Source organism: Trifolium pratense, linkage group LG5 (assembly GCF_020283565.1).
Source record: "Trifolium pratense cultivar HEN17-A07 linkage group LG5, ARS_RC_1.1, whole genome shotgun sequence".
Classification (NCBI taxonomy): Eukaryota; Viridiplantae; Streptophyta; class Magnoliopsida; order Fabales; family Fabaceae; genus Trifolium; species Trifolium pratense.
In genome coordinates, this window is record NC_060063.1 from 22247464 (window position 1) to 22271896 (window position 24433).

The 24433-nt window shown below is 31.6% G+C and overlaps 3 protein-coding genes and 1 non-coding gene across 4 annotated transcripts; 2 read left to right on the plus strand and 2 right to left on the minus strand.

The window, feature by feature from the left end:
• The first annotated feature begins 1944 nt into the window (after positions 1 to 1944).
• Positions 1945 to 9757, plus strand: LOC123887495 (calmodulin-binding transcription activator 5-like). The gene is made up of 14 exons (XM_045936822.1): positions 1945 to 2141; positions 2294 to 2429; positions 3760 to 3885; positions 4127 to 4242; positions 4506 to 4594; positions 4702 to 4747; positions 5020 to 5137; positions 5550 to 5666; positions 5757 to 5815; positions 5944 to 6312; positions 7094 to 7791; positions 8219 to 8765; positions 8882 to 9190; positions 9457 to 9757. Exons 2-14 carry the CDS (start codon positions 2363 to 2365, stop codon positions 9520 to 9522), a joined length of 2727 nt encoding a protein of 908 aa, XP_045792778.1. The 5' UTR covers positions 1945 to 2141; positions 2294 to 2362; the 3' UTR covers positions 9523 to 9757.
• Positions 9758 to 10862: 1105 nt separating this feature from the next.
• LOC123886251 lies at positions 10863 to 11427 on the plus strand. The gene is made up of 2 exons (XM_045935586.1): positions 10863 to 10919; positions 11038 to 11427. Exons 1-2 carry the CDS (start codon positions 10863 to 10865, stop codon positions 11425 to 11427), a joined length of 447 nt encoding a protein of 148 aa, XP_045791542.1.
• Positions 11428 to 12127: 700 nt separating this feature from the next.
• Positions 12128 to 15168, minus strand: LOC123885510 (GTP-binding protein SAR1A). Its single transcript, XM_045934792.1, has 3 exons — positions 14871 to 15168; positions 14654 to 14785; positions 12128 to 12702 (listed from the first exon to the last, which is right to left on the minus strand). Exons 1-3 carry the CDS (start codon positions 14997 to 14999, stop codon positions 12382 to 12384), a joined length of 582 nt encoding a protein of 193 aa, XP_045790748.1. The 5' UTR covers positions 15000 to 15168; the 3' UTR covers positions 12128 to 12381.
• LOC123887838 lies at positions 13260 to 13383 on the minus strand. Its single transcript, XR_006801829.1, has one exon. It is a non-coding gene; the product is annotated as a small nucleolar RNA snoR83 (small nucleolar RNA).
• Positions 15169 to 24433: the final 9265 nt, after the last annotated feature.

Consider the following 24433-nt stretch of genomic DNA (forward strand, 5'->3'; position numbering starts at 1 on the left):
ACTATTTTTATCTAAATAAAAAATAGGGTACGCTAACTGGCGTTTCTGGGGCACTGGTTAAGGAAACCAAAAAAAGAAAGTTTTAAGTTGAAAATAAAACTTTTTAAACTTTTGAGGAGTTTATTGCACAAGTTCCGATGTCATATTATTATATTTGTTTCCTTAAACAGTGCCGATATTACTCCCTCTTTGTCCTTAATACAAGAGAAAATATATTTTTTAGATTATTGAGAATCTAATATTGTATTATCTAGTTCGTATTATAAGCTAAATATATTAAATTTTTAATTAATCTAAAAAGTAATTTTTCTCTTATATTAAGGACCGGAAGGAGTAGTACTCCAAAAAAATTAACATCCGGTTATTATATGTTTTTTAATTAATGAATTATTCTTATATATATGGTCATGTGATCAAATATAATTTTTTAGTCACATTCATAAAATTTTCATTTTTTATTTTATTTTTAATTATTTCATAAATCATCAAAAAATTATGTTAGTGTGTCTATATGGTTACCTGACGAAAGTCTTGCTCTTTGTTAATTTATGGGGAATTTAACATCGAACTTCGTTGACGAATTTAATCATTGCATAAATTAGTAGTTAATTGAAGTTGATCCGTCAAAAATCTCTTATTTGAGCTCCGACCCTTACCTATTGCAATGTCTCTATCAGTTGAACAATATTTATGCAAAAAACCGTGTTAATTTTACTTGTTAACAAATGAGATAAATACCAAAAAATACTTGATCTAAATGTAAGTAGTTTAGGCTTAAAGATGTCAAGACATGATCAAATAATCCTCCTTCATCTCCACCTCGTCCCCCTAAATTAATTCCATATTTTTTTTGACACAAATATTTAACTTTTTTATATGAGAAAATTTTAACATATCTCCAGAAGATCATTATTGTGTGGCTAGTTGTGGAGCGGTCGAATCAACTCAACATTTATTCTTATCTTGTAGTATTTTTGGTTCTTTTTGGGCTCTCGTTCGTTCTTGGATCGGATTCTTCATTGGTGGATTCTCTTACTATATTTGATCACTTTGTTCAGTTTACTTACTCAGCAGGTGGTTTCTGTGCACGTCGTTCTTTCATGCAACTTATTTGGCTTGTTTGGGTTGTGTGGACCGAACGAAACCATAAATTGTTCAGAGCCTCAACAAACATTTTACATCACATGTTGGACAAGATCAAGTTTTTTCCCTATTGGTGGTTGAAGACGACGAGTAGTACTTTAGTTTCAAGGGTCTTGCTAAACAGTGTCCTTGAGGCACTCTTTAAGCATTCCATTTAAAGAAATAATTTATCCGAAAAGTGACACATTTCAATTTCCAATGTGTTGACTTCACATATTTATATACTCCATTTCGAGACGAATCCAACATCTCTTATATGCTAAAATTTATTTTTATTTATTATTAGAAAAATATGGTCAAAACAATGTGTGAATAGTGCAATATAGTCGACTGTGACACTCAATTTGGGACAGAGCGAGTACTATTTATGATGCTTAAAGAGTGTCCCGGAGGCACTGTTTAGCATTTTCCTAGTTTCAAACTATCATAGTTGGTGGTCTAGTCATTTGCTTTGACTATACCTTGTATATTTTATTTTCATGGATTTCTTTCGGTGACTCTTTGTAATCCTCCATACTTTGGCACATCTTGTGCGGTAGACCGAAGAGATCTTAGTTATGTTTTTTTGTTATATATATCTTTTTTTTTTATCACCAGTTTAATTTGGTTCGGAGGTCAATTCTAACATCAATTGATATATATCTCATTTTGGCTTTTTTTAAAAAATAAAACTCATTAATATCATGTCTTTTTATATTTAATTATTTTAAAGTGAACTTTAATTTTTCAAAGAAAGATGAATTTACATGAGAAAAATAAAATAAAGAAAACGTTAAATTAAGCTCAAACAACTGTACTACTGTTTTTTTAGTCAAAAAAGTCTACAGTTATTTCTACTTTTAATTTCCGACAAATAAATAACAAAGTTTAATAATAGAAATTAGAAACTGAGAAAAAATAAAAATTAGAAAATGGAGAAAGAAAAGTAACAACAGAAGACAAAGAACAGAGTGTCATTAATGTTCAGCTCTGTCCAACAGACCCATCTCAAAAATCAGGCAAATTTCTCATCTTTTCTACTTTTTCTCTCACCCCTTTTGATTTTTCATCTTTGTTTTTCATTTTCTGTTCATAATAATTATGATGTTTTCATATTAACTGTTTTTTTGTCGTGTAGTTGCTGACTTTATTGTTTCCTTTAATGTTGTAGGTTATGAAGTTGTTGCTGTGTTGTTTGTGGTGAGAAAAGAACAATTTTTCATAGGTTTTTTGCTCTGTGATGATGGCACAAAACTTAATGGGACAACTTGTTGGTTCTGAGATACATGGGTTTCATACTTTGAGAGGTACAAATTTCTTATGCATTCTTTAGTTTTTGTTGGTTTTTTGTTCTTTGGATTATGTTCATGTTTTGTTAAAACTCAAGTATAATATAATCAAGTTTCAATTTTGAAAATTTCTTGTTTTAATTCCTAAAGATGCAAGTATGTAATTTTTAATGCAACTTAGGAGTGAAAAGGAAACTTTGGTTGATTGTAGATAGTACTTTTCTTGCCTTCCTCAACCTTTTTTGGTGAGAATTACTTTCTCCGGTCACTATTATAAGCAAAAAAACACTTTTAGATTCATTGGAAAATTGGTATATCTAGGCCTAGGCCTATATTATACGTAAGATACATCAGTTTTCCAATGAACCTAAAAATGTGTTTTTTTTTTGCTTATAATAGTGACCGGACCGGAGGCAAAGGGAGTAACTTGCAATCAATCTTTGACAACTTTTATTTTTTGATAGACAAATGTTAGTAAGTTAGTGGTTACCTTAGTTTTCAGCATTGAACTCATGACCTCCTGTTTAATTAGAACTTCTTTGGTGTCCCGTAACTCACCAACCGAGCTAAGGGTATCGGTAATAAAGTAAAAAACAAAAGGGTATCATGAGAAATCTCATATGTTTGGTGTTGTTTTCTTATATTAGAAACCAGTTTTTCCTTTTTTGTTGATGGACTTGGGTTTAATTGAATTAGCTTTTAGTTTAGGGGAGTTCCTTAAGATAGCTTTGGAAAAAGTTTGAGATGCAGAAAGTAATTTCAACTTATGTTGAGAAGCTTATTCAAAGCAGCCACAATATTCTTTTACAATATATTTGAAATACTGCAATACTTCAGCTTAACTGAATTCCATCGAAATATATACTTTAGAACAAATTATATGTATTGTGTTTGGAATAAGAACCGTGAGTATAAGTAGAAACGAGGCTGGAAAAATAGTTTCTTGCAGTGAGGTAACACGTCTAAGATTTAATAACTGTTACAGTTAGCGTCTCATACAACTAATGTTTGCAGAGTATATTAATTTTGCGAGTTCTTATAGGGTGTTCAGACATTAGCGTTGCAACATAAAGCTAGATGGTTCGTAACTTTAAAAGGAGACGGTTCTAAGGCTCCATGCAAATGGTAGCTTTTGTCGGGCCATATTGGTTGCAAACTCACAAAAGAAGTAAAAGATTAAATACTACGGATGTGATTTTGTGGCTTTAACTTTTGGCTTTTAAAGATTAAAGCGAGCTGACAAAATATATATTCTTTATGCATTGCTTTTACTACTTTCTCACACTGCAAATTTTACCACTGTTACTATTTGCGTTGTTCTAAAGTAGTTTTATTATATATGACTCAGACTTGGATGTTGGCGAAACCTTGGAGGAAGCAAAAAGCAGATGGCTTCGTCCGAACGAGATTCAAGCCATACTCAGCAATCACAAATATTTTACTATCCATGTCAAGCCATTGCATTTGCCGAAAAGTATATTTCTATCGGAAGCAACTTGACGTTTATTGCATTTAAATGTATTTCCATATATACTATACATCATCAATCATATTTATTCGTGTCTGTTTCCACTTCTATTTCTTAATTTGCAAGAAACAAGTTGTTAATTAGCATCTAAATGACAAGTTTTCACCTGATTATGAATTAAACGATGTCAGTCAAACATGATTTGAGTGACTGATGCAAATTTATTATAATGCTGTGTGTAAAACAGGTGGTACTGTTGTACTATTTGACCGCAAGATGCTTAGGAACTTTCGAAAAGATGGCCACAACTGGAAAAAGAAAAATGATGGGAAAACTGTTAAAGAAGCTCATGAGCATTTAAAAGTGAGGATTTTAAGTGTTTTGTGGTAGCACGCAGCGTATTGACTGCATACAATGTTTATGTTTATTCACATTTTTATCATTCAATAACTATGTTCATTCTCTTATCTTTGTCAACAGATTACACTGTTTGTTTTTACTATAATTTTTTTTTCGTCCTACCATTTTTGTTATACTTGATTTTGATGTTAGTTTAGATACTATTGATTAATGTATCTGATTGTTGACATGTTTTCTGTTCATTCTGATTTGCCTCTATCAATCAGGTTGGTAATGAAGAGAGGATCCACGTATATTATGCACATGGCCAAGATAACCCAAGCTTTGTTCGAAGATGTTATTGGTTGCTTGATAAGTAAGTATATCAATTTTTAGCTATGCATATTCATATCTGTGATCTAGTAAAAAGAAGTCTGCAAATAGTAAAGTGACTTACGATTGTTGTTACTGTTTTCCTTTCAGGAGTTTGGAGCACATAGTCCTTGTTCATTATCGTGAAACACAAGAGGTCATGTTAATCATTTTCTTTTTTTCCTTTGCCTCTTAAAATTTTAACTTCACCTGACAAATAATGATGTAAATATTGCTTTGTCCGATAGAAAGACTCAAAGACCCTACGAGTATTGTTGTGTTGCCATGTTTACCAATGAATGTGTTTAAGGGTATCTCATGTCTCAAAAAACTTCGTCACCAAATTTGTCTCTAAAACAAGCATGTGATCTATTTATTTATTGAAGAGGTTTGTCTTGCTAACATTCATTAGGTTGTCGATTGATACAGTCTCAAGGTTCTCCTGTTACACCGGTGAATTCAAATTCGAGTTCTACTTCTGATCCAACTACACCGTGGATTCTATCAGAAGACTTAGATTCTGGAACCAACAGTGCTTATACTAATGGTGAGAAATGACATCTAGTATAATCAAATTTCTTTCATGTTATGCTCGTCAGGCAATCGACATGAAAATTTTATTCAGTATTTACCTCTGCCCCTAAATATAAGCACATTTTGGAAAATAAATTTGTACTTAAATATTATCCGTATTTTAAATTACTAGATATATTTATTATTTTTTCTAAATATACTCCTTATTAATACACTACTAATCTAATTTGTCTCGAGAGATAAAGTCAGAATTGAACACATATATACTCGATGAAAATTTAGTAATATTCATACACAAAATGTACACATTAATTGCACTGTCAACCTTAATTTGTTATGATATATTGTTGTCGTAGATATGTTTGTTTCCTTGACTGTGTATACATATTTTCATTTCTGTAACTGTTTTTGGTGGAGATAAACAGGGCTCAATGGGAATTCAACCGTCGAAAGTCATGAACAGAAGCTTCACGAGCTTAATACACTTGATTGGGATGATTTGGTGGCTTCTAATGCTAACACTCCCACTATACATAATGGAGGTAACTATTTGCGCTTTATCAAAACCACTGAACAGTGACTTGTTGGGAAAGAACCTTACGGTTTTATGCTTTAAATTTAACTTTCGGCAGGCAATGAACCGGCTTTCTATCAACTAAATCAAAGCTTACTAAATGGAAGCTTTGGCAATGTAAGATAATACGTCCTTTCATTTGTGTTCTCTATTCTGCTCAATCTCGTGCTTCCGCTTTCTTTTTTCTAGTGATATCGGCAGTGTACAGTTATATTGTTCTAACCTATAGGAGTTTTTATTACCAGGTTCCTTCGTTTAGCAATCCAACTCCGCCTGAGTCTGGGATTAGTCATGTTTCTTACAGTTTTCCAGAAAGTGTTAACCTTCAGAATAATCATCCTCTGACTTTTGGCGGTGTTGATTCCATGGAGGACACTTTAGTCAATGAAGGTTTGCAAAATCAGAACAGCTTTGGAACGTGGATGAACAATGCCATAACTGATACAACATGTTCCGTAGAGGCGTCGCCTCTTGAATCATCAATTCCTTCATCTGTTCCTGATCCATTTTCATCCCTGCTGATGGATAATAATCAGCAATCTTCTCTACCAGATCAAGTATTTCATCTTACTGAGGTGGCTCCTGCATGGGCTTCTTCCACTGAGAAAACAAAGGTTTCCTTTTGCTTTTACTCACACGTCTAGTTGCAATTAATTATTTTGTTGTAGCATCCTTTTTTCATGCTAAATGTAATATTTAGTTTCTTAGTTGATTTCTATTGGGAAAAACCGAATTCCCACATTGAATAGAGATAAGACCTGAAATGAGTTTATTAAGTGGCACAAAGCACAGACAAAGACACATCGACACCGATAATAATTTGAGAAAATGACACAATTCAATGAAATCATAAGTGTTGGTGTCGGACACCGGCACGTGTCTGAGACCGGGACACGCCTAATCCAAGGAGTGTCCGTGCTTCATACTGGCACCTCACCTTCGAAGCCATTTTGTAAGGATGATTTAAGTCAAACTTTAAAACTTAATGATATCAGAGCCTATCCATTGAGCCACCACTATTTATATTGATGCATCAAGCTTAATAGTGTGGGCGTGAGGGGTGTATTTGACAAAACCGAACTTCTATATTGAATAGAGATAAGACTTGGAATGAGTTTATAAGAGGGACATCCCTCACCTTACAATCCAGTTTTGTTAGGATGAGTTAGACCCAATATAAAAACCTATTAATTTCTCAGAACTAGAACTTTCGTTCAGTTCCGGAATATACTATTCTCATGAGCTATATAAAAAGCATTTTCATTAGGTGCCATGAGTAACACTCTGCATGCATGTATATTTTAACTTGTGATTTCCCGCCTTATGATCAAGTTGTGTGTTTGCTACTATTATTTTGCAATTATAACCGGACATTCTTGTTTTTATTTCTTACAGGTCCTGGTAACTGGATATTTTCACAATGATTATCGACATCTTGCAAAGGCCAATCTAGTGTGCATCTGCGGCGAAACAAGTGTTCCTGTAGAAATTGTTCAGGTTGGAGTTTACCGATGCTGGGTATCACCGCAATCTCCTGGATTTGTAAATCTTTTTTTGAGCTTTGATGGTCATAAACCTATCAGTCAAGTTGTTAATTTTGAGTATCGAACTCCTATTTTGCACGATCCTGCTGCTTCAATGGAAGAGACATACAACTGGATTGAGTTTCGACTTCAGATGAGGCTTTCTAATTTGCTTTTTACAACACCAAAGACCATTGATGTTTTCTCTAGTAAAGTATCACCTACTGCACTGAAAGAGACTAAAAAGTTTGCCTCCAAAACATTATTTATTCCCAAAAGTTTGAAACACTTTATGAAGTCGTCTGACGCAAATGCAATTCCATATCCACATGCAAAAAATACCTTGTTTGAAATTGCGTTGAAAAACAAACTAAGAGAATGGCTTTTGGAACGAATTGTCTTAGGATCCAAGGTTACTGAGTATGATGCACAAGGCCAAGGTGTACTTCATTTGTGTACACTTTTGGGATATACTTGGGCTATTGCTTTGTTTTCATGGGCAGGCCTGTCGCTTGATTTCCGTGACAAATTTGGATGGACGGCTCTTCATTGGGCAGCATATAATGGAATGTATGATTCACAGACACCCTACTCGTTTGAACATTCAGCTTTGTTGCAACATTGATCTAAATAATTTTCCTAGACTAAACCATCAATTTAGTCTTCTAAGTACCACTCTCTCGTACTTAGTCCTAAAGTATATAAAAATATTAAGTAGTCCTTCAATTATATGAAATATGTCAAGTTAGTCCCTAAAGAGACAATTTCGTATAGTTCAGGGACTAACTTGAAAGATTTTATATAGTTTAAGGACTACTTATCACTTTCATACAGTTTAGAGACCGAGTAAGAGAGTGTGATATTTGAGGGACTAATTGATGGTTTACTCATTCTATACATAAGCATTTTCTGATATGCATTTTTCCCCTTCTAATATGGTTTTGAGCCTGAACAGACATATCATTGTTTGTTTGTTTGATTCAAAATTTGTCTTCAGGGAGAAAATGGTTGCAACTCTGCTGTCTAGTGGGGCAAAGCCCAATTTGGTCACAGATCCAACTCCACAAAATCCTGGTGGCTGTACTGCTGCTGATCTTGCTTATATGAGGGGCTATGATGGTTTAGCGGCTTATCTTTCTGAAAAGGGTCTGGTTGAGCAGTTCAATGACATGAGCTTAGCTGGAAATATCAGTGGTTCACTCGATACCTCGACAAATGATCCAGTAAATCCTGAGAACCTTACCGAGGACCAGATGCACCTAAAGGATACATTGGCAGCTTACCGAACAACAGCTGAGGCAGCAGCACGCATACAAGCTGCATTTAGAGAGCACTCGCTGAAATTGCGATATCAGTCGGTTCAATTTCTTAGCCCAGAGGAGGAAGCGCGCCAAATAGTAGCAGCAATGAAGATTCAACATGCCTTTCGCAACTTTGAGACAAGAAAAGCGATGGCAGCCGCTGCTCGGATCCAGTATAAATTCCGTTCATGGAAGCTGCGTAGAGAGTTTCTCAACATGCGACGTCAGGCTATTAAAATTCAAGTAAGAGCTGCTCTTTTCGTCTCTGTTATTGTTGATTGTCCTGATATTTTCTCTTTAAATTGTTATTATAATTTACATAATCTTGAAAATCTTGTTTGCTTATATTTCCAATGCAGGCTGCATTTAGGGGATTTCAAATGCGTAGGGATTACCGTAAGATTCTATGGTCGGTTGGAATTCTTGAGAAAGTAATCCTGCGTTGGCGTTTAAAGAGAAAAGGTTTCCGCGGGCTTGAGGTGAATCCCGACGAAGACATGAAAGATGAGAAGCAGGAAAGCGATGTAGAGGAGGACTTCTTTAAGACCGGTAGGAAACAAGCAGAGGAACGTGTTGAGAGATCAGTGGTACGCGTACAAGCCATGTTCCGTTCTAAGAAAGCGCAACAAGAGTATAGCAGGATGAAGATGGCACATAGTCAAGCAAAGGTGACTAAAATGACATAAATGATATTTCGATGTACAAATTTAACAACAAATATCAACGACAACTTAGATGGTTAACGTGTTCAAATATGTGATTAATTTCGTTATGTGGATGGTTAATGCTTGCGAGTTGCGACACATTTTTTTCTATTCATCAACCATCTACTAAACGTAATTAACCATGTATTTGAACAGTATTAACTATTTAAATTCTTATTAACTAATTTGATTTGACATAGTTATTAACTTGGTAGAATTGCTTTGTGCAGTTGGAACTTGAATTAGAAGAACTCATCAATTCTGATGTGGACATGTCAACACCAAAGACATCATAGGTTCCTACGAAAGGTTTATGTTTGTAAGATGCATCCAACTCCTTTAGACTTGTGTCATGTAACAAACTAGTGACTTTTTTTGTTTGTTTTTTGTATAGCATGTAGATCTTGTAAATTCCATAGTCTGTAAATTGTACTCATGATGACCCTTTCAAATTGCTTTAATATCTTGAAATGGGTCATCTTTGAAACTTTCATGCTTAATTAAGATGTTAGGTGGATGCTTCTAATGCAACATGGAGTGTGTAACTTAAATGATGATAAGGCCTTTGATTTAATTATTAGACATAATTGTTGTTAGAACTGTTATGTATTAATAAAGTTTCAACTATTTAATGAGTGATTAATATCTCTCCACATGTTTGTGTAGCATGGAACACTAACATAACACACAACTTTTCTATTTGCAAAAACAAAATCCACAACTTTTCTAGGCATGTGGTCTTTCATATACTGTTATCATCATCATATTCTACATTCTACAATACCAAACAGTTCTCCAAATTCATTAAATTCCCCCTCAGCAAGCAAAACATTATCCAACTAAGTTTTAGTTAGGGTTGGCATGAGACCAACCATTGTACCTCCATCTGGTTTTGTCCCAAATACTTAATTTCCTTGCAAATCTTCAATGCACCATCAAACTGCGTGTCATGTGCATAACTAGCAACCATGGAATCTAGGACCATACTGTTAATTAATATATTCTTTTATAGTAATTTGTCAAAGAAAAATGGTGTTACTAGTAGGGATGGCAAAAAAACTCAAACCCGAGAGACTCACCCGAATCTAAACTCAAGTCAACGGGCGAAACTCGATTTGACTGTGGGTTCGGGTGACACCCGATAATATGGGTGTGGGTTTGGTATCAGTCAAACCCACACCCGAAACCCATACACCCACCCAAAATATTTTATAATTACCTAATTACCCCCATAGTCTCCCTCAATTTCCTTGGAAGACCTTAAATTTTAGTTGTAATTTAATTTCTTGAAAGTCTATGTTGTAATTTCTTGAAAGTCTATGTTTGAATTTCCTTGGAAGATCTTAATTTTAGTTGTAATTTAATTTAAAGTCTATGTTGGAATTTAATTTCTTAAATTTGCAAATTATTTTCAAATGTGCTGCGGGTTTGGGTTTGGGTGGAAAAAACCCGAACCCAATGGGTGTGGGCGTGGGTGTTGTTTTGCCACCCGAACAACCTTTGGGTTTGGGGTGATGATTTCGGGTGTGAGTTTGGTATATGTCAAACCCGCACCCATGGGCGCTCGTTGCCATCCCTAGTTGCTAGCTACAGCCAATCTAATAAAAAGGGTCTACAATTGGATCAGGTTCACATTATGGTTATCAAATCAGGATGGGGCCGGAAACACTTATGCCAGAACGGACCCCCGAAAGTGGGTCGGATACTGGTGGTGAAAACAAAAACAAAATTGATAATCAAATTATGAATCCTAATATGCTTTATTAATAAAAGTGATATTTTAAATATACATAAGTTGGTGTGTTATATAGGAACTTCAAAATGATGACTCAAAGCATAAGTGTGCTACTGAGTTTACTGATGAATTCAACTCAGCTTCTAAGAAGCCACCTGCCACTCAACCATCAATTTCGAAGCCTTTCTGGACCCCTCCAAAGCGCGGGCATATCAAAGTAAATGTGGATGCAGGCTGTTTTGCGGATGGCCAAACCGGGTGGGGAATGGTGGCTAGAAACTCAGCTGGCCTAGTGATCCATTCTGCCACTAAAGTTGAGTTGTTGACAGTTTCCCCCCTCTTAGCTGAATGTTTGGGTCTGAGATGGGTTATTCCTTGGGCAGCTGAGCAAAATTTCAGCAATGTTGTGTTTGAAACAGATGCAGAGATGGTGGTGAATTGTATTCAGGGAACTTTGAAGATGTAGAGATTGAGAACATTGTTGTGGACTGTCTAGAGGGTCTCTCAAAATTGTCTAATCCCTTAGTGGTAAGCATAAGTAGAGATAGTAATGATGTAGCTCATAGCTTAGCTAGCTTGTTTATCAAAGTCTGTTGGTTCTTGTAGTTGGTTGGGTTGTGTCCCAGTCCATTGCTTTTTTTCCTATTGTAAGGATCTTTCTTTCATCAATTGAATGAAGTGTTTCATATCAACAACAAAAAAAACTGGCTCATCAGACAAAGTTTAAGTGTTCAACCTCTCAAAAAACATAATCCAACAATGGCTTTTAATATAATCTGTTAGTTAGTTAATTAGAGTTGTTAGTGATCAAAAGGAGAGCATAGGCTATAAATAATAAGAATGAGAGATTAGAAGAGAGCTTATATGAGTAACGGAGTCGTAAGGAGAGATTCAAACACCTTGAAAATACACTGGAATTGTAATACATCAATGAAAATTTGTCTCTCTTTTCGTAATAGATTTGATTTCCTTTACTGTCTTCATACTCATTCTCTCAACCATATCGGAGCAATTGATTCAGGAATGGTGAGCAAGCAGTTATGAAGGATTCATGAAACCTTCTTGGCATTCTTGAAAGGCAAACAATATTATCTTGTCTTGGAGAAAGAAGACATGGTGTCCAATTTCACATGGTAGAATATAAGAGAAAACTAAGCTTCCATTCATATCTAAGAGGAAAAACTGTATTAAGATTCTTCAAAATTATTTAAGTTTCTGCCAAGTAATGCCATCCTACAACAGAATCAAGTATTTTAAACGACAAATTCCACCCAAAAAAAATATCTAAAGATACAAATCTTATCATATAATATTACTGCAGTTGTATCAAATAATCCGATCGAAAGCAAAAACAAAGGTAAATAACTTGTGATTTAACTGCAGACGACAGTGCCTAGTTGACCGGTGAACGGATTGGACTCTACTTGATATATTGTGAAAGCCACTGGAAGCCTTCACCATATCCCATCTTGCGGACAATGCTGCACATGAACACTTCAAGAGGTCGAACGTTGGAGTCTGTAAGATTGACCCTTCCTTTGCCTGTGGTGAAATTGGTTAAGCCGAGATGGTATCGTAGCTCATCTTCTGAAGCTGCATATGGGATGTCAATCTTGTTTCCTAGAATAAGAAATGGAACATTTGCCAAGGATTCATCTGAGAGTAAGGCATCAAGCTCCTTCTTAGATTCTGCGAACCTCTCTTTGTCGTAAGCATCGACCAGGTAAACTACAGCGTCAACCTGGACAACCAAAATAGGTGAGAACTCTAAAGTCATAAGTCCATAACCAAAAACAATAGAAGTTATAGTACATTGAAAAATATTGTCATGTCAGATAAAGACAAGAAAAATTTGTAAGTCAAACATATAGCTCAGTTTGTAAATAGAAAGGTGATGTATCTAGATAGATTCTAAGCAATGTTTACCAAACAAACTTCAATCTTTTGTTATGCGAACCTCTTCTGTCTAAAGGAGAAATGATATGGCCATGTTTTGATAAACGGTTTAATTAAGCACTCTTATCATATAAGTACTTATGTATAAGATATTTCTATGACAAATGATAAAATAAAGTCAAACTCTTCTCATATAAGTTATAATCTGTTTTTATAAACTGTCTTGGAGAGCTTATGAAAATAAGCTGAAAACAACTCTTGGGCATGATATAAGTTATTTCCACAATCTCTTCCGAACAATCTCACAAGTGTTTATGTTATTTGATAAACTCAAAAAAGTCAATCTAAACAGGCCATGTATCAATTCAAAAGTACATCTTCTAGAGCTTAAAAGAAATGATTAAATGTGTGGAAGGCAACTAGTAAGCACCTCCTGAAAGGTTTAAAGGGGGGTACTATCAGCGAATCTTCCCGTCACTTTAAGCCTCCCATGAATCAGATAAATACAAAGAGCTTTATCTGGGATTATGGAGGCATATAAACTTCTGGATCGGTGAGCATTTGTGTAAATTCAGCCAATAATCGTGTTACAGTAAATTATTACCAAGAAGAATGAATCATAAAAAGTTGCACAAAGCCAGAATCTAAAATGTATATGATGAATATTTCAAATACTTATAGCAACAGCAACAAAAGATCGTCAGAAATGAAAATCCATCACCACATACAACAAGAAGTAATGCTAATTAACAACCAGGAAGGGCAGAAAGTCGTAACATAACAAAACAATATACTACTTCCGGTTCTTAAAATAAGAGAAAATTTATTTTTTAGATACATTGAGTAACTAATGTATCTAGTCTATATTATAGGCAAAATACATTAGTTACTCAATGTATATTAAAAGTAAGTTTTCTCTTACATTAAATACCAGAGGGGGTATTTGTTTAGGAATTGCTATATGAATAGAAAACACTCAATTACGTCCCTAAAGAAGCTACAAAATGAGTTTCTGAACATCTTAGTAGCATCATAATCAGATAAGCATAGACACTGGACACAAGATTTACACTGACACGTAGGCACCGTTAATAATTTACGACAATGAAAGTGTCAAACATAACTACATGTGCCGTTGTCAGACACTAGACACACCGATGTGAAATGTTGATGCAACATAGATTATAGATTATAACCTTGTCAAGCAATAGAGTCTCAATAAAAATGTTACAAAGACCAAGAACCTATCAATAGCTATCTTCATCCGTCCAGTTGAAAAGAAAATCAGCACAAACACACACAAAGGAATAAAAATCACTTATAACCATACACTATAACAAGTTGAAAACAAATAACAAACCCCTCAAACATCACCACAAACAAATCCCACTTTCACAAACTCTAAATCACATAAAAAAATCAGCAAAAAAGGACTAACAAAAACAAAATCACTTCAAAACTATGAAGCACGGACACTCCACGGATTAGCCATGTCCCGGTGTCGGACACGCATTGGACCAACACCGACATGATACCAACACGACACTGACACTCATGATTACACTAAATTATGTCATTTTCTCAAATTATCGGTGTGACATGTCGGTGTCCGTGTCTGTGCTTGATAGCTTAAAAACCAAGTTGAAACAAAATTAACAAACTCTTTTCACATACAATCACCACAACACAAACAAATCCCACTTTCACAAACTCAAAATCACATATACAATTGCAAATAATCACTAAACAAAAAATTAACAAAATCAACAGAGATCTAAACCCAAATCAAAAAAGACCTTAGCATAATAATCTTTCCAGACTCTTCTAGCAATTTGATGACCACCCAAATCAAAAGCTTTAAACTTGATCTTCCCAATACTCAATTCCTCCGAAGTAGGATGTTGGGTCGGTTGGTGTTGAACTAATCTCTGCAACAAAAATTAAAAAATCAAATTTTGAATCTAAAAATTCAATTTTTATGATAAAGGGTCAAAGGAAAAAAGATCAATTCACCTCATCCTTGAGCATATGCAAAAGGGTAGTTTTTCCAGCATTATCAAGACCAAGGAAAAGAATCTTGGCTTCTTTTTGCCAGAGACCAAGGGAAGCAAGAATGCCATAGAACCAATCAAAGATGAACATGGTTGAGAGAGATCTAAACCCAAAATTGAGAAGGAATGGGTTGAATCTGAAAGAGAGAATGTAAGGAATGAAGATGAAGGAAGTGAAACAGATCCTACGAAGATCACGTGTCTGTCCCTCTTGGCCAGTTCAGCTTTGCAAAACGCATGTGTTTTGTTTTCTTGTGTTTTGTTTTTTTTGAGAGAAAAATTAAATTTATTAATAAGAAGAAAATTGATTTAGGGTAGAAATTATGGAGGCCCAAACTAAGATAAACTTCATTGGGCTTAAGTGTAGCAAAATTTGGAAAGTGATTTTCTTTTACTAACGTATTCATTTTCTCGGACGCGTAAAAATTTCTAGGGCACGCGAGAAGTAGGTAAAACAGTAAAAGAAAATCTCATTTGAAAAAGTTTTTTCATACCTTAGAAATTACTTGCAATATACACATCTAAATATTAGTTTTTGCGTTATTTGAATGTGTACTTTCAAACTAAAATTTTTGAACTAAAATATAGTTGTGGTTTGTTATCGTAATTGAAATTGATATAGACAGTGTCTTATGATGTTATTTTTTTGAGATGAAGTCACGAATAGATTTATGTGTCAGTTTGATGCTTTTGAAGTTGTGCCTCGGTTAGTACCTCATGTTTATACCATTATAGATGATTTTTTGTGTTGGGTCATGAGGGGTCCGGGGAATCATCACATTAGACATTGAATAGCTACACAAGTGAGTTGAACACCACACATTAACCCAAAACCTTAAGGTGTTAGGTTTATGGGTCCTCTCACTTATAAATCATTCAACATTCACTGTTTTATCCGATGTGAGACTCAACTCAGACTTGAAATACCAACATTTTAAAATTCGGAGACATGTGTGTTTTAGCAAAATGTACATTATAGTAAGTATATCACATAACAATAATGACTATTTATCATACACTAATCTCTTGTATCCTTTAAAATTCAAAACTTATGAGTTCAATGAGCAAACGTTGTGATCTATAATATGTAAAAAGCCAGACTTATTTCTCTTTCTCTCTCCTCTCCTCATTCAACCTCATTTCTCACATTTAATGTTGAAACATCACAATGATACTTTTGGATAAAAAAAGAAATATCAAAAGTTTCTGTTTTTGTTTTCAAGGTAGGAAATCATGTACAATTATTTAAAATCAAGACAAACAAGGTTACTAATTAAGGTAGTATCATCCTTATCAAAAAAAAAATTTAAGGATAAGCATCAATTAGTTACTGCTATTAAGGTAGTATCATCAAAATAAATATTTAATGTGATATTAATTTTTTGTCACGAATTATTTTTGTCAAATGTGATATACATATTAAGTCAACAATTATTTTTAATTTTTTTTTAATGTGATATACATTTTTTGTCACAAAAATAAATATATATACTCATATTTTAAATATAATATATTAAAATGATTTTTAACATAGAAAGTTAAAAAAATTTACGTACAGTTTTTTTTTTTACAATATTCAATCATTTTCTTCCTAAGGTAGTCACAAATTATTTTTGTCAAATGTCATCAACTCACTATAACAAAAGAAACAAATAAATTAAGGCATCTAAATTATCATAAGATCATTATTATAAAACGGGGATGATTTATAAACTCATAAAGTAATGCCTTATATGATAGTTTTCTATAATCAATCCAGCTGTTTTGTTTATTTTATTTTTTTAATTTTATTATTATAAAACGAATTTTACTAATTATTTAATTTATTTTTTTAAAACCAAAATTCAGAATTTTTTGTAAACACGTAATTTACTAATTTTAATTTATATTTTTTATATAATACACATCAAAAACAAAATAAACAAAACAATCATTGTGCTATTAATAAATATGGAATTAATTTATTACACAATTATATTTTTATATTTATGTAGTTATGTAGTGTATATGAGTGTATATGATATCACAATATTCATTCTCATAATAATGCCACCTAATTTATACGATTTTCATAATTACACTATAATGTCGGTTTCATGTATTTTTGGTTGAAATTAAATTTTGAAGATTACGACTTAAAAATATAAAACACGCATAAACCATTAAACATATTATTTGAGAGCTTTACACCTATAAATAGACCCGTGCCATTATTTGAGAGCTTTACACCTATATTTTTCCCCGTTCTTTACATTTTTTAGTTTTGTTTGTCTTTTCAATTTGCTACTTTTACGTTTTGGAGATTTATGTTCAGTTGTTGCAATGTAATGTAATTTGATTTATGATATAGACATATATAACTTTTTTTTTAATTTCAATGTTTGTGTCGAATGCATTATTTATGATAATTTTTTATTACATAATGTGGTTTTATTAATCAAGGCATAAGATATGCTAAAATCGGAACACTTGCACTGTCCAATAAAGTCATATAATAGAAAAGTAGAAGAAGATGATCCCATCACAGTACATCGTGTTCCTGGAGTTAAACAACAACAACCCCAAGTCTCTTAAAAACACAAAATTAGAAAAATTATGTCGCGCAATTAAATTAGTTAGACTATTAATGTGTACGATTAAATAATAAAAAATTATGTCCGCAATATGTGACTAATTTTTTGGGTCATGTTAATTCTTAGAGTACATGTTAAAGAATCCAAATATCAAAATATTCTCTTCAATTTTGTGCATTTTTTTTATATAATAAATTTTTCTGCATTTTATTTATGAAAATTTAAACTTGAATTAACCGCATGAATTTTAATAAAATATTTTTTTATTTAAATCATTATATGTGTTACATTAATTTTAAGGGAACAAGTTAGCATTTTCCTATTTTTTTCATAGTTATTTTACTTTAGATATTATGAAATTAATTTAACTTTTTCTGTTTGCTTGGGGGATTTATTTTAAGACATTTATACGAGATTTTATATTTTTACTCATATATTCATACATTGATCTATTTTTTGTATTTTTTATCGGGTCTGTGTTCATTTTTTTTGTTATTTATATATAACTTCTTTTTTGTTGATTTATATGAAAATTATATATTTATATTCATATATTAAGACGGAAATCTATTTTTATTTTATAATTTACGTGAGACTTTTGTATTTATAATTTACATGCGCATATATTTTTGCACATGTATTACTTTGGGGCTATACTTACCTGATAGTCGAACTGTGAATTATCAGCGAATTCTTCCACGAGAACAAGAGTGTTAATACTACTTAATACCAAAAAAAATATATTACAATAAATACGTTATTTTTATTCATATATTAACACAAAGACATATTTTTTTCCAATAATTTATACGATGTTCTATATTTATTTTATTTGGAGGATATTGATGTGGAAATTAAATTAACTAATACAAGATATATTCAAATAATTTTTTTAGGGTATTTTTGTTTCATATTTAATTTACTATGGGTATTATGAGATTATTTTAACTTTTTTTTGTTTGTTTGGGGGGCTTTTTTTAAAAATGTTTACACACGAGTCTATATTTTTACGTATATATTAAGAGACATGATTTATTTTTTTGTAATTTATACGGGGCCTACTCTTTTTCTTTTTTTTTTGTGATTCACGCGGGAAATATATTAAAATTGTACGTTTAATTTTCGGTAAAATAAAAAATCAGAGGTACAATTTTAATTGAATTGTAAATGATTTTAAAACTATTTTAATTGACTATATTTATATATTAATACGGGATCTTAATTTATTTTATTTTTGACAAATACGGGATCCTACTTTTTTTATATTATAGTTTTTCATTTTTCATCCTTTTTATTTCAGAATGATGAAAATTTTAATATTAAAATGTTAATTTTTTAGTCTCATTTTACCCGTGCTTGGCACGGGTCCGGATACTAGTATGTAATAAGCCAGACTTATTTGCCTTTCTCTCTCCTCTCCTGATTCAACCTCATTCCTCACATTTAATGTTGATATACATATTAATCCTACCATTAAGTCATTAAGTGGGCGGATTTCAAAATAAAGGTCAAGGTCAATTCTTAGAATGGGATTGATTTATAGCATTCAATTATCTTGCCTCAAAACAGATACTACTATTTATTAGGAATCATTTTTTTTAATCATTTAGGAATCATTTTAGCCATTATTTTAATATTTTAATGCTCATTGATTAACAATACGTTTCACCCCTAATTATTGCATCCATATCAAATACATCTAATCAGAAAATATTGGTATTATTTGCATTAATACATATTAATTATGACCGCAAATAAATCAGGTTATGAGCATATTAGTCTGAGTATGAATGAGAATGACTCAAATATATAGATATGTATGCACTCTCATATTCTTCACTTTTGAAAACTTATATGCTGATTTTGTACCCAAAAATATTCATAGGCTGACATGAATACATAAGGAATCCAGTGACAATGGATGTTGCCAAGTGGCCACAGTCTCAAATTCACGGGTACAATTCTTAAACTTTTTGTACCCTTCTCTTTTCCGCTTATTATTCATCTTAATCTATATTCACCATTCTTTTTAATTTTTGCAGAAATGGATCTTAGATGAAGAATATGGTATCTGAACTCTATAGATATTGGATCTGACACTATTGATTAAAATTGATTAGTTTTAAGTGAAGATTATTTTGCCACATAATTATGAATGTTGTAAATTGGTTTTAAAGATGTAATGTGTATTATTATTTTTACATAAAAGTGTAATGTGTATTGTAAATTTTAAGTGACAGTCAAGTAATGGTGTTGTTTTGGTTGAATGATTACATTATACATTCCTGTGATATTGTTATGTTTTTTCATTATGAATTTTCATCCTAAAGTTTTTTTATTACGAACTTTCATTCAATTATGATTTTTAGTATCCGGATTTTTAGTCACATTTTTCCCCGTGGGTCTGAATTTGGTTATTGTTTATTAGCCTCAAATTTAGATTATCTAATTACATATATAATTTCATTAAAATGTGTTCTTTTGTAGTTTAATCTACGAACTATTAAAAAACTTCATTATTTGGTGACAAGTTTTATACATCAAGTTTATAAGATGTCAAATAAACTAGACGTTTACCCGTGCGATGCACGGGTCTTATGTTATGCTCTATTTTATATTATAATGTTAAAAAATTATTTGTATAAGTAGTAATTTCAAATTGAAATAATTGGTATTATCAAAATAATAGTAACAATAAAAGTTATCTAAATGTGATATAGATGTTAAATATGTGTTTATACATTTAAAAAACTTATTTATTTATACATCACATTTGAAGTTACTTTGGTATTTTCTTCGTTAACATTGGTTAGCAATATCTTTAACTCATTCTTTAAAATAACTTTGGAAATGACAACATATAATTGACCATGAAAAACAATTGACGTTGAATAAGGCATGATTATGAGTTGGATAAACTACTTTATTATTGAATTTGTCATTTATATTAATTTGAAACTCATTGGAGCAACGATAAACCAACTTAACTCATACTCAAAATCGAATATGATAAAAATCATGCGGTGCATACCAACCATTAGTATTTTTTTTTTTTACTAATATTAGGAAGTAGTCCTAACAATCGACCAACTCCTTATATACACAAAGAATAGACAAATTTTGAACATTAACTATTTTGAAAAAAAAACAATAAAATACACAAAATAATAAAATTTAAAAAAATTAAAATGGATAAAAACCCAAAACAATAATAATAATAATAATAATAATAATAATAATAATAATAATAATAATAATAATTATTATTATTATTATTATTATTATTATTATTATAATTAGTACCACACATTAAATGGATGTAAGTGATGTGGCTAAATGAAAGGTTTTAATTGGTTTGTGGATTAGGGTTTAGATAGACAATTGGACAACTATCTAGGATTTATATATATAGATGACATTGGAGAGTCGATCAAACTTAAGGTAATATTAGATCCTCAATTTCTCTAATCATTTCATCTTTTGTTCGTCCCATAAGCTTTTAATCATAACTTGAAATTTATGACTCAAACTAATGTCAGTTTAATAACCTTTAGATACTGAATGGTGAAAGACAACAAATTAAATAATTCTCTTTTCATAGTAGTATTGAAATTTTCCTCCGTTTTATATTATAAATAAATAAAAAAAATACATACTTATTAAGAAAAGTAAAATAGAATAATTTAAAATTAGAATTTGTGTTTTACTTGAAATAAGTTTCATGGAAAAAAGAATTTACAAACACGTTTTTACTCGTGATTTGAGTCCTTTTTTCAAAGAATTTTATACACATGCCATGTCCAAAAGGTTTCTCTTCTCATATGGCTTTGACAATTAATTCACATAATTCACATGAGAAACCAAAAACTCAAATTCTACATAGACAATTGATGATTTATAGTTGTACCATTAATACTAATAATATGCAAATTTGGACGTTATTAAAAACATTCTATAATGAAATAGGCGATGCAACATTCTATTAATAGTTGTACAGAAAATTCACATCGTTAAGGAATATTCTTTTTATTGCAAACATTAATTTTATTATATTTATTGTACCGTAAAAATATCCAAAGCAATGTTTTATATTGGATTTAATCATTTATTATATTATATTTTATTTGCATATGTATAGAAAGACTATGAAAGGAATGAATTAATACCAAGTTGATTGCGATATAACTTGACGGGATCAATGATATTCTTTTCTTAGAGTGGATTAAATTTATTTGATTAGGTTAAGATTATTTTATGTATTAATTTTTTATTTATTTAGAGAAGACCAATAATTTGTACCAAAAAAAAAAGAGAAGACCAAGAGGAGGAAGAGAATTGTTCAAAAAAAAAAGGAGGAAAATAGTACAATTATTTTAAGACATTTATACGAGATTTTAAGACATTCTCCTATTTTTTATTAATTTTCCTATTTTTTTTAATCTATTTTATTTGTTATATTTTTTATCGTGGTTTTATACTTTTATTTTAAGACATTTATACGGGATTTTATACTTTTACTCATATATTAATACACAGACTTATTTTTTTGTATTTTTATGTGGCCTGTATTCTTTTTATTTTGTTATTTATATATGATCTATTTTTTTAATTTATGTGAGAATTTTGCACATGTATTATTTGGGGATATATATGCACATGGCGGTCGAACTATTAATTATCAGAGAATTCTTCCCCTAAGAACAAGATGGTAAATACCAAAAAGTATATATTTTTGATAAACGAACCAAAAAAATATATCATTATAGGAACCGTATTGACGCAGTACGGAAGCGCTAGGTTAGCAAAACGCTAAACCTAATGGATAAAGACAAGCCGCAAACACAAACTTGTCAAAATAGGGTTTCGGAGTCCACCGAAAGAGTAATTTGGAATCCACCAAATTTGAGAAAAATCTCTAAATTTTTATTGAATCAAAAGGTTTTCTTCAAGGCTACAATAGTTTAGCTTAAATAGGAGTGAAAAATAAAAATAACAAATCTCCTAAAAGATTGTAAAAGAAAATAACAAACCTAACTAAATAAAAATAACAAATCTACCTAAAATATAAAAATAACTAATCTATGTGAAATATAAAAATAAGAAATCTACTTAAAATATAATAAAACTAAATCTATCTAAAATAATAAATTACTAAAGAAACTCTCCTACATCAGTCTCCTCTACCTCAAAAGAACTCGACCCCGAGTTCTCATCTTGATACTGACTCATGCGTTTATCATAGTAGAAACTTAGTATTGGTTCTGCTTTAATTATCAAATTCTTTCTCGTTTGCTTGATTACTACTTTTTGCTCTTCCTTTAGTCTTGCCTCATACTGACTCTTTTCTTCTTTAAAAACTTGATTTTTATCCTCTAACTTGAGATAATAGCTTGTTAATCCGTTTAATAACTCCACAAGGGCGGTAGAACTTATATACATAACATGAGAGTACCGATAAATGTTCACAAGTTTCTTTGTTTGTGTTGTCCTTAAGGTTGCATCATATTGCGTTGCCGATGACGATAAATTTGTTACACGGCATTCTTTCTCCTTTGTTTCTTCATCAATTACTGGCGTCGCATCTATTTGGATGTCGCAATCCATGTCATTGTTGTTCTCGTTGAAACTACCCTCCAATTCTAGATTGAACACTCTTTCCTCATCGATTGTAGTTTCTACCATTTTAGACTCCACATCTGTTTGATCCTCTTTCTCTGAATCATCATGTTCATCGATCTCTTCCTTCTCATCTTTCGATTCATCAACTTCAACCAAAGCATCTTGTTCAACAACTACTTCGGTTTCTTTCGGTTTGGATTTATAAGCAGGATCGTCAAGTTTCTCGGGAAGAGATGGTTGGTTATCATCTAGGGTTTCGGTAGCTATGTGGCGTAGATGAAAATTATTGGCATGATTGTTGTTATTGGCATTATTGAAGATGCTAAATGCTTCCTCAAATTTAACATTAACATACCAATTAACATAAGTTATCAAAACAGAATGTTTAGCAACATCTTTAATCGTTTTACGCGAGTTACCTGCCATTCTGTAAGCATGCCTCAAAAGGCCGGACAACGAGTAATCTTTGTTGTAACAAAACGGACAACGATATGTCGAATCAGAGATTTTAAACTCGTAGTAATCATCCTTCAACCTTTTGTAATATCTACGCTCATAATATTCCAAATCAGATTCACCACGAGTATGTTCTGATTTTATGTACGTAACAATATGGTTGTTATTGCAAACCCTAATAACCGGAATTGATTCTCCCATGTCTGATCACGTTAGGAAAAGAACAGGAGAAACCTGCTCTGATACCAACTGACGCAGTACGGAAGCGCTAGGTTAGCAAAACGCTAAACCTAATGGATAAAGACAAGCCGCAAACACAAACTTGTCAAAATAGGGTTTCGGAGTCCACCGAAAGAGTAATTTGGAATCCACCAAATTTGAGAAAAATCTCTAAATTTTTATTGAATCAAAAGGTTTTCTTCAAGGCTACAATAGTTTAGCTTAAATAGGAGTGAAAAATAAAAATAACAAATCTCCTAAAAGATTGTAAAAGAAAATAACAAACCTAACTAAATAAAAATAACAAATCTACCTAAAATATAAAAATAACTAATCTATGTGAAATATAAAAATAAGAAATCTACTTAAAATATAATAAAACTAAATCTATCTAAAATAATAAATTACTAAAGAAACTCTCCTACATCACGTATGTTTGTTCATATGTTAATACAGAGACATATTTTTTATTTATAATATATACTAGGTTCTATATTTATTTTATTCGAAGGATATTGATGTGAAAATTAACTAATATAAGATATATTATATTATTTGGACTTTTTTTTAGGGTTTAATGTACACATGACACACTCATATCAATCCTCTTCTAGCATTATTTTGACATTATTATCATAATCAAATTAATAACAAAGTT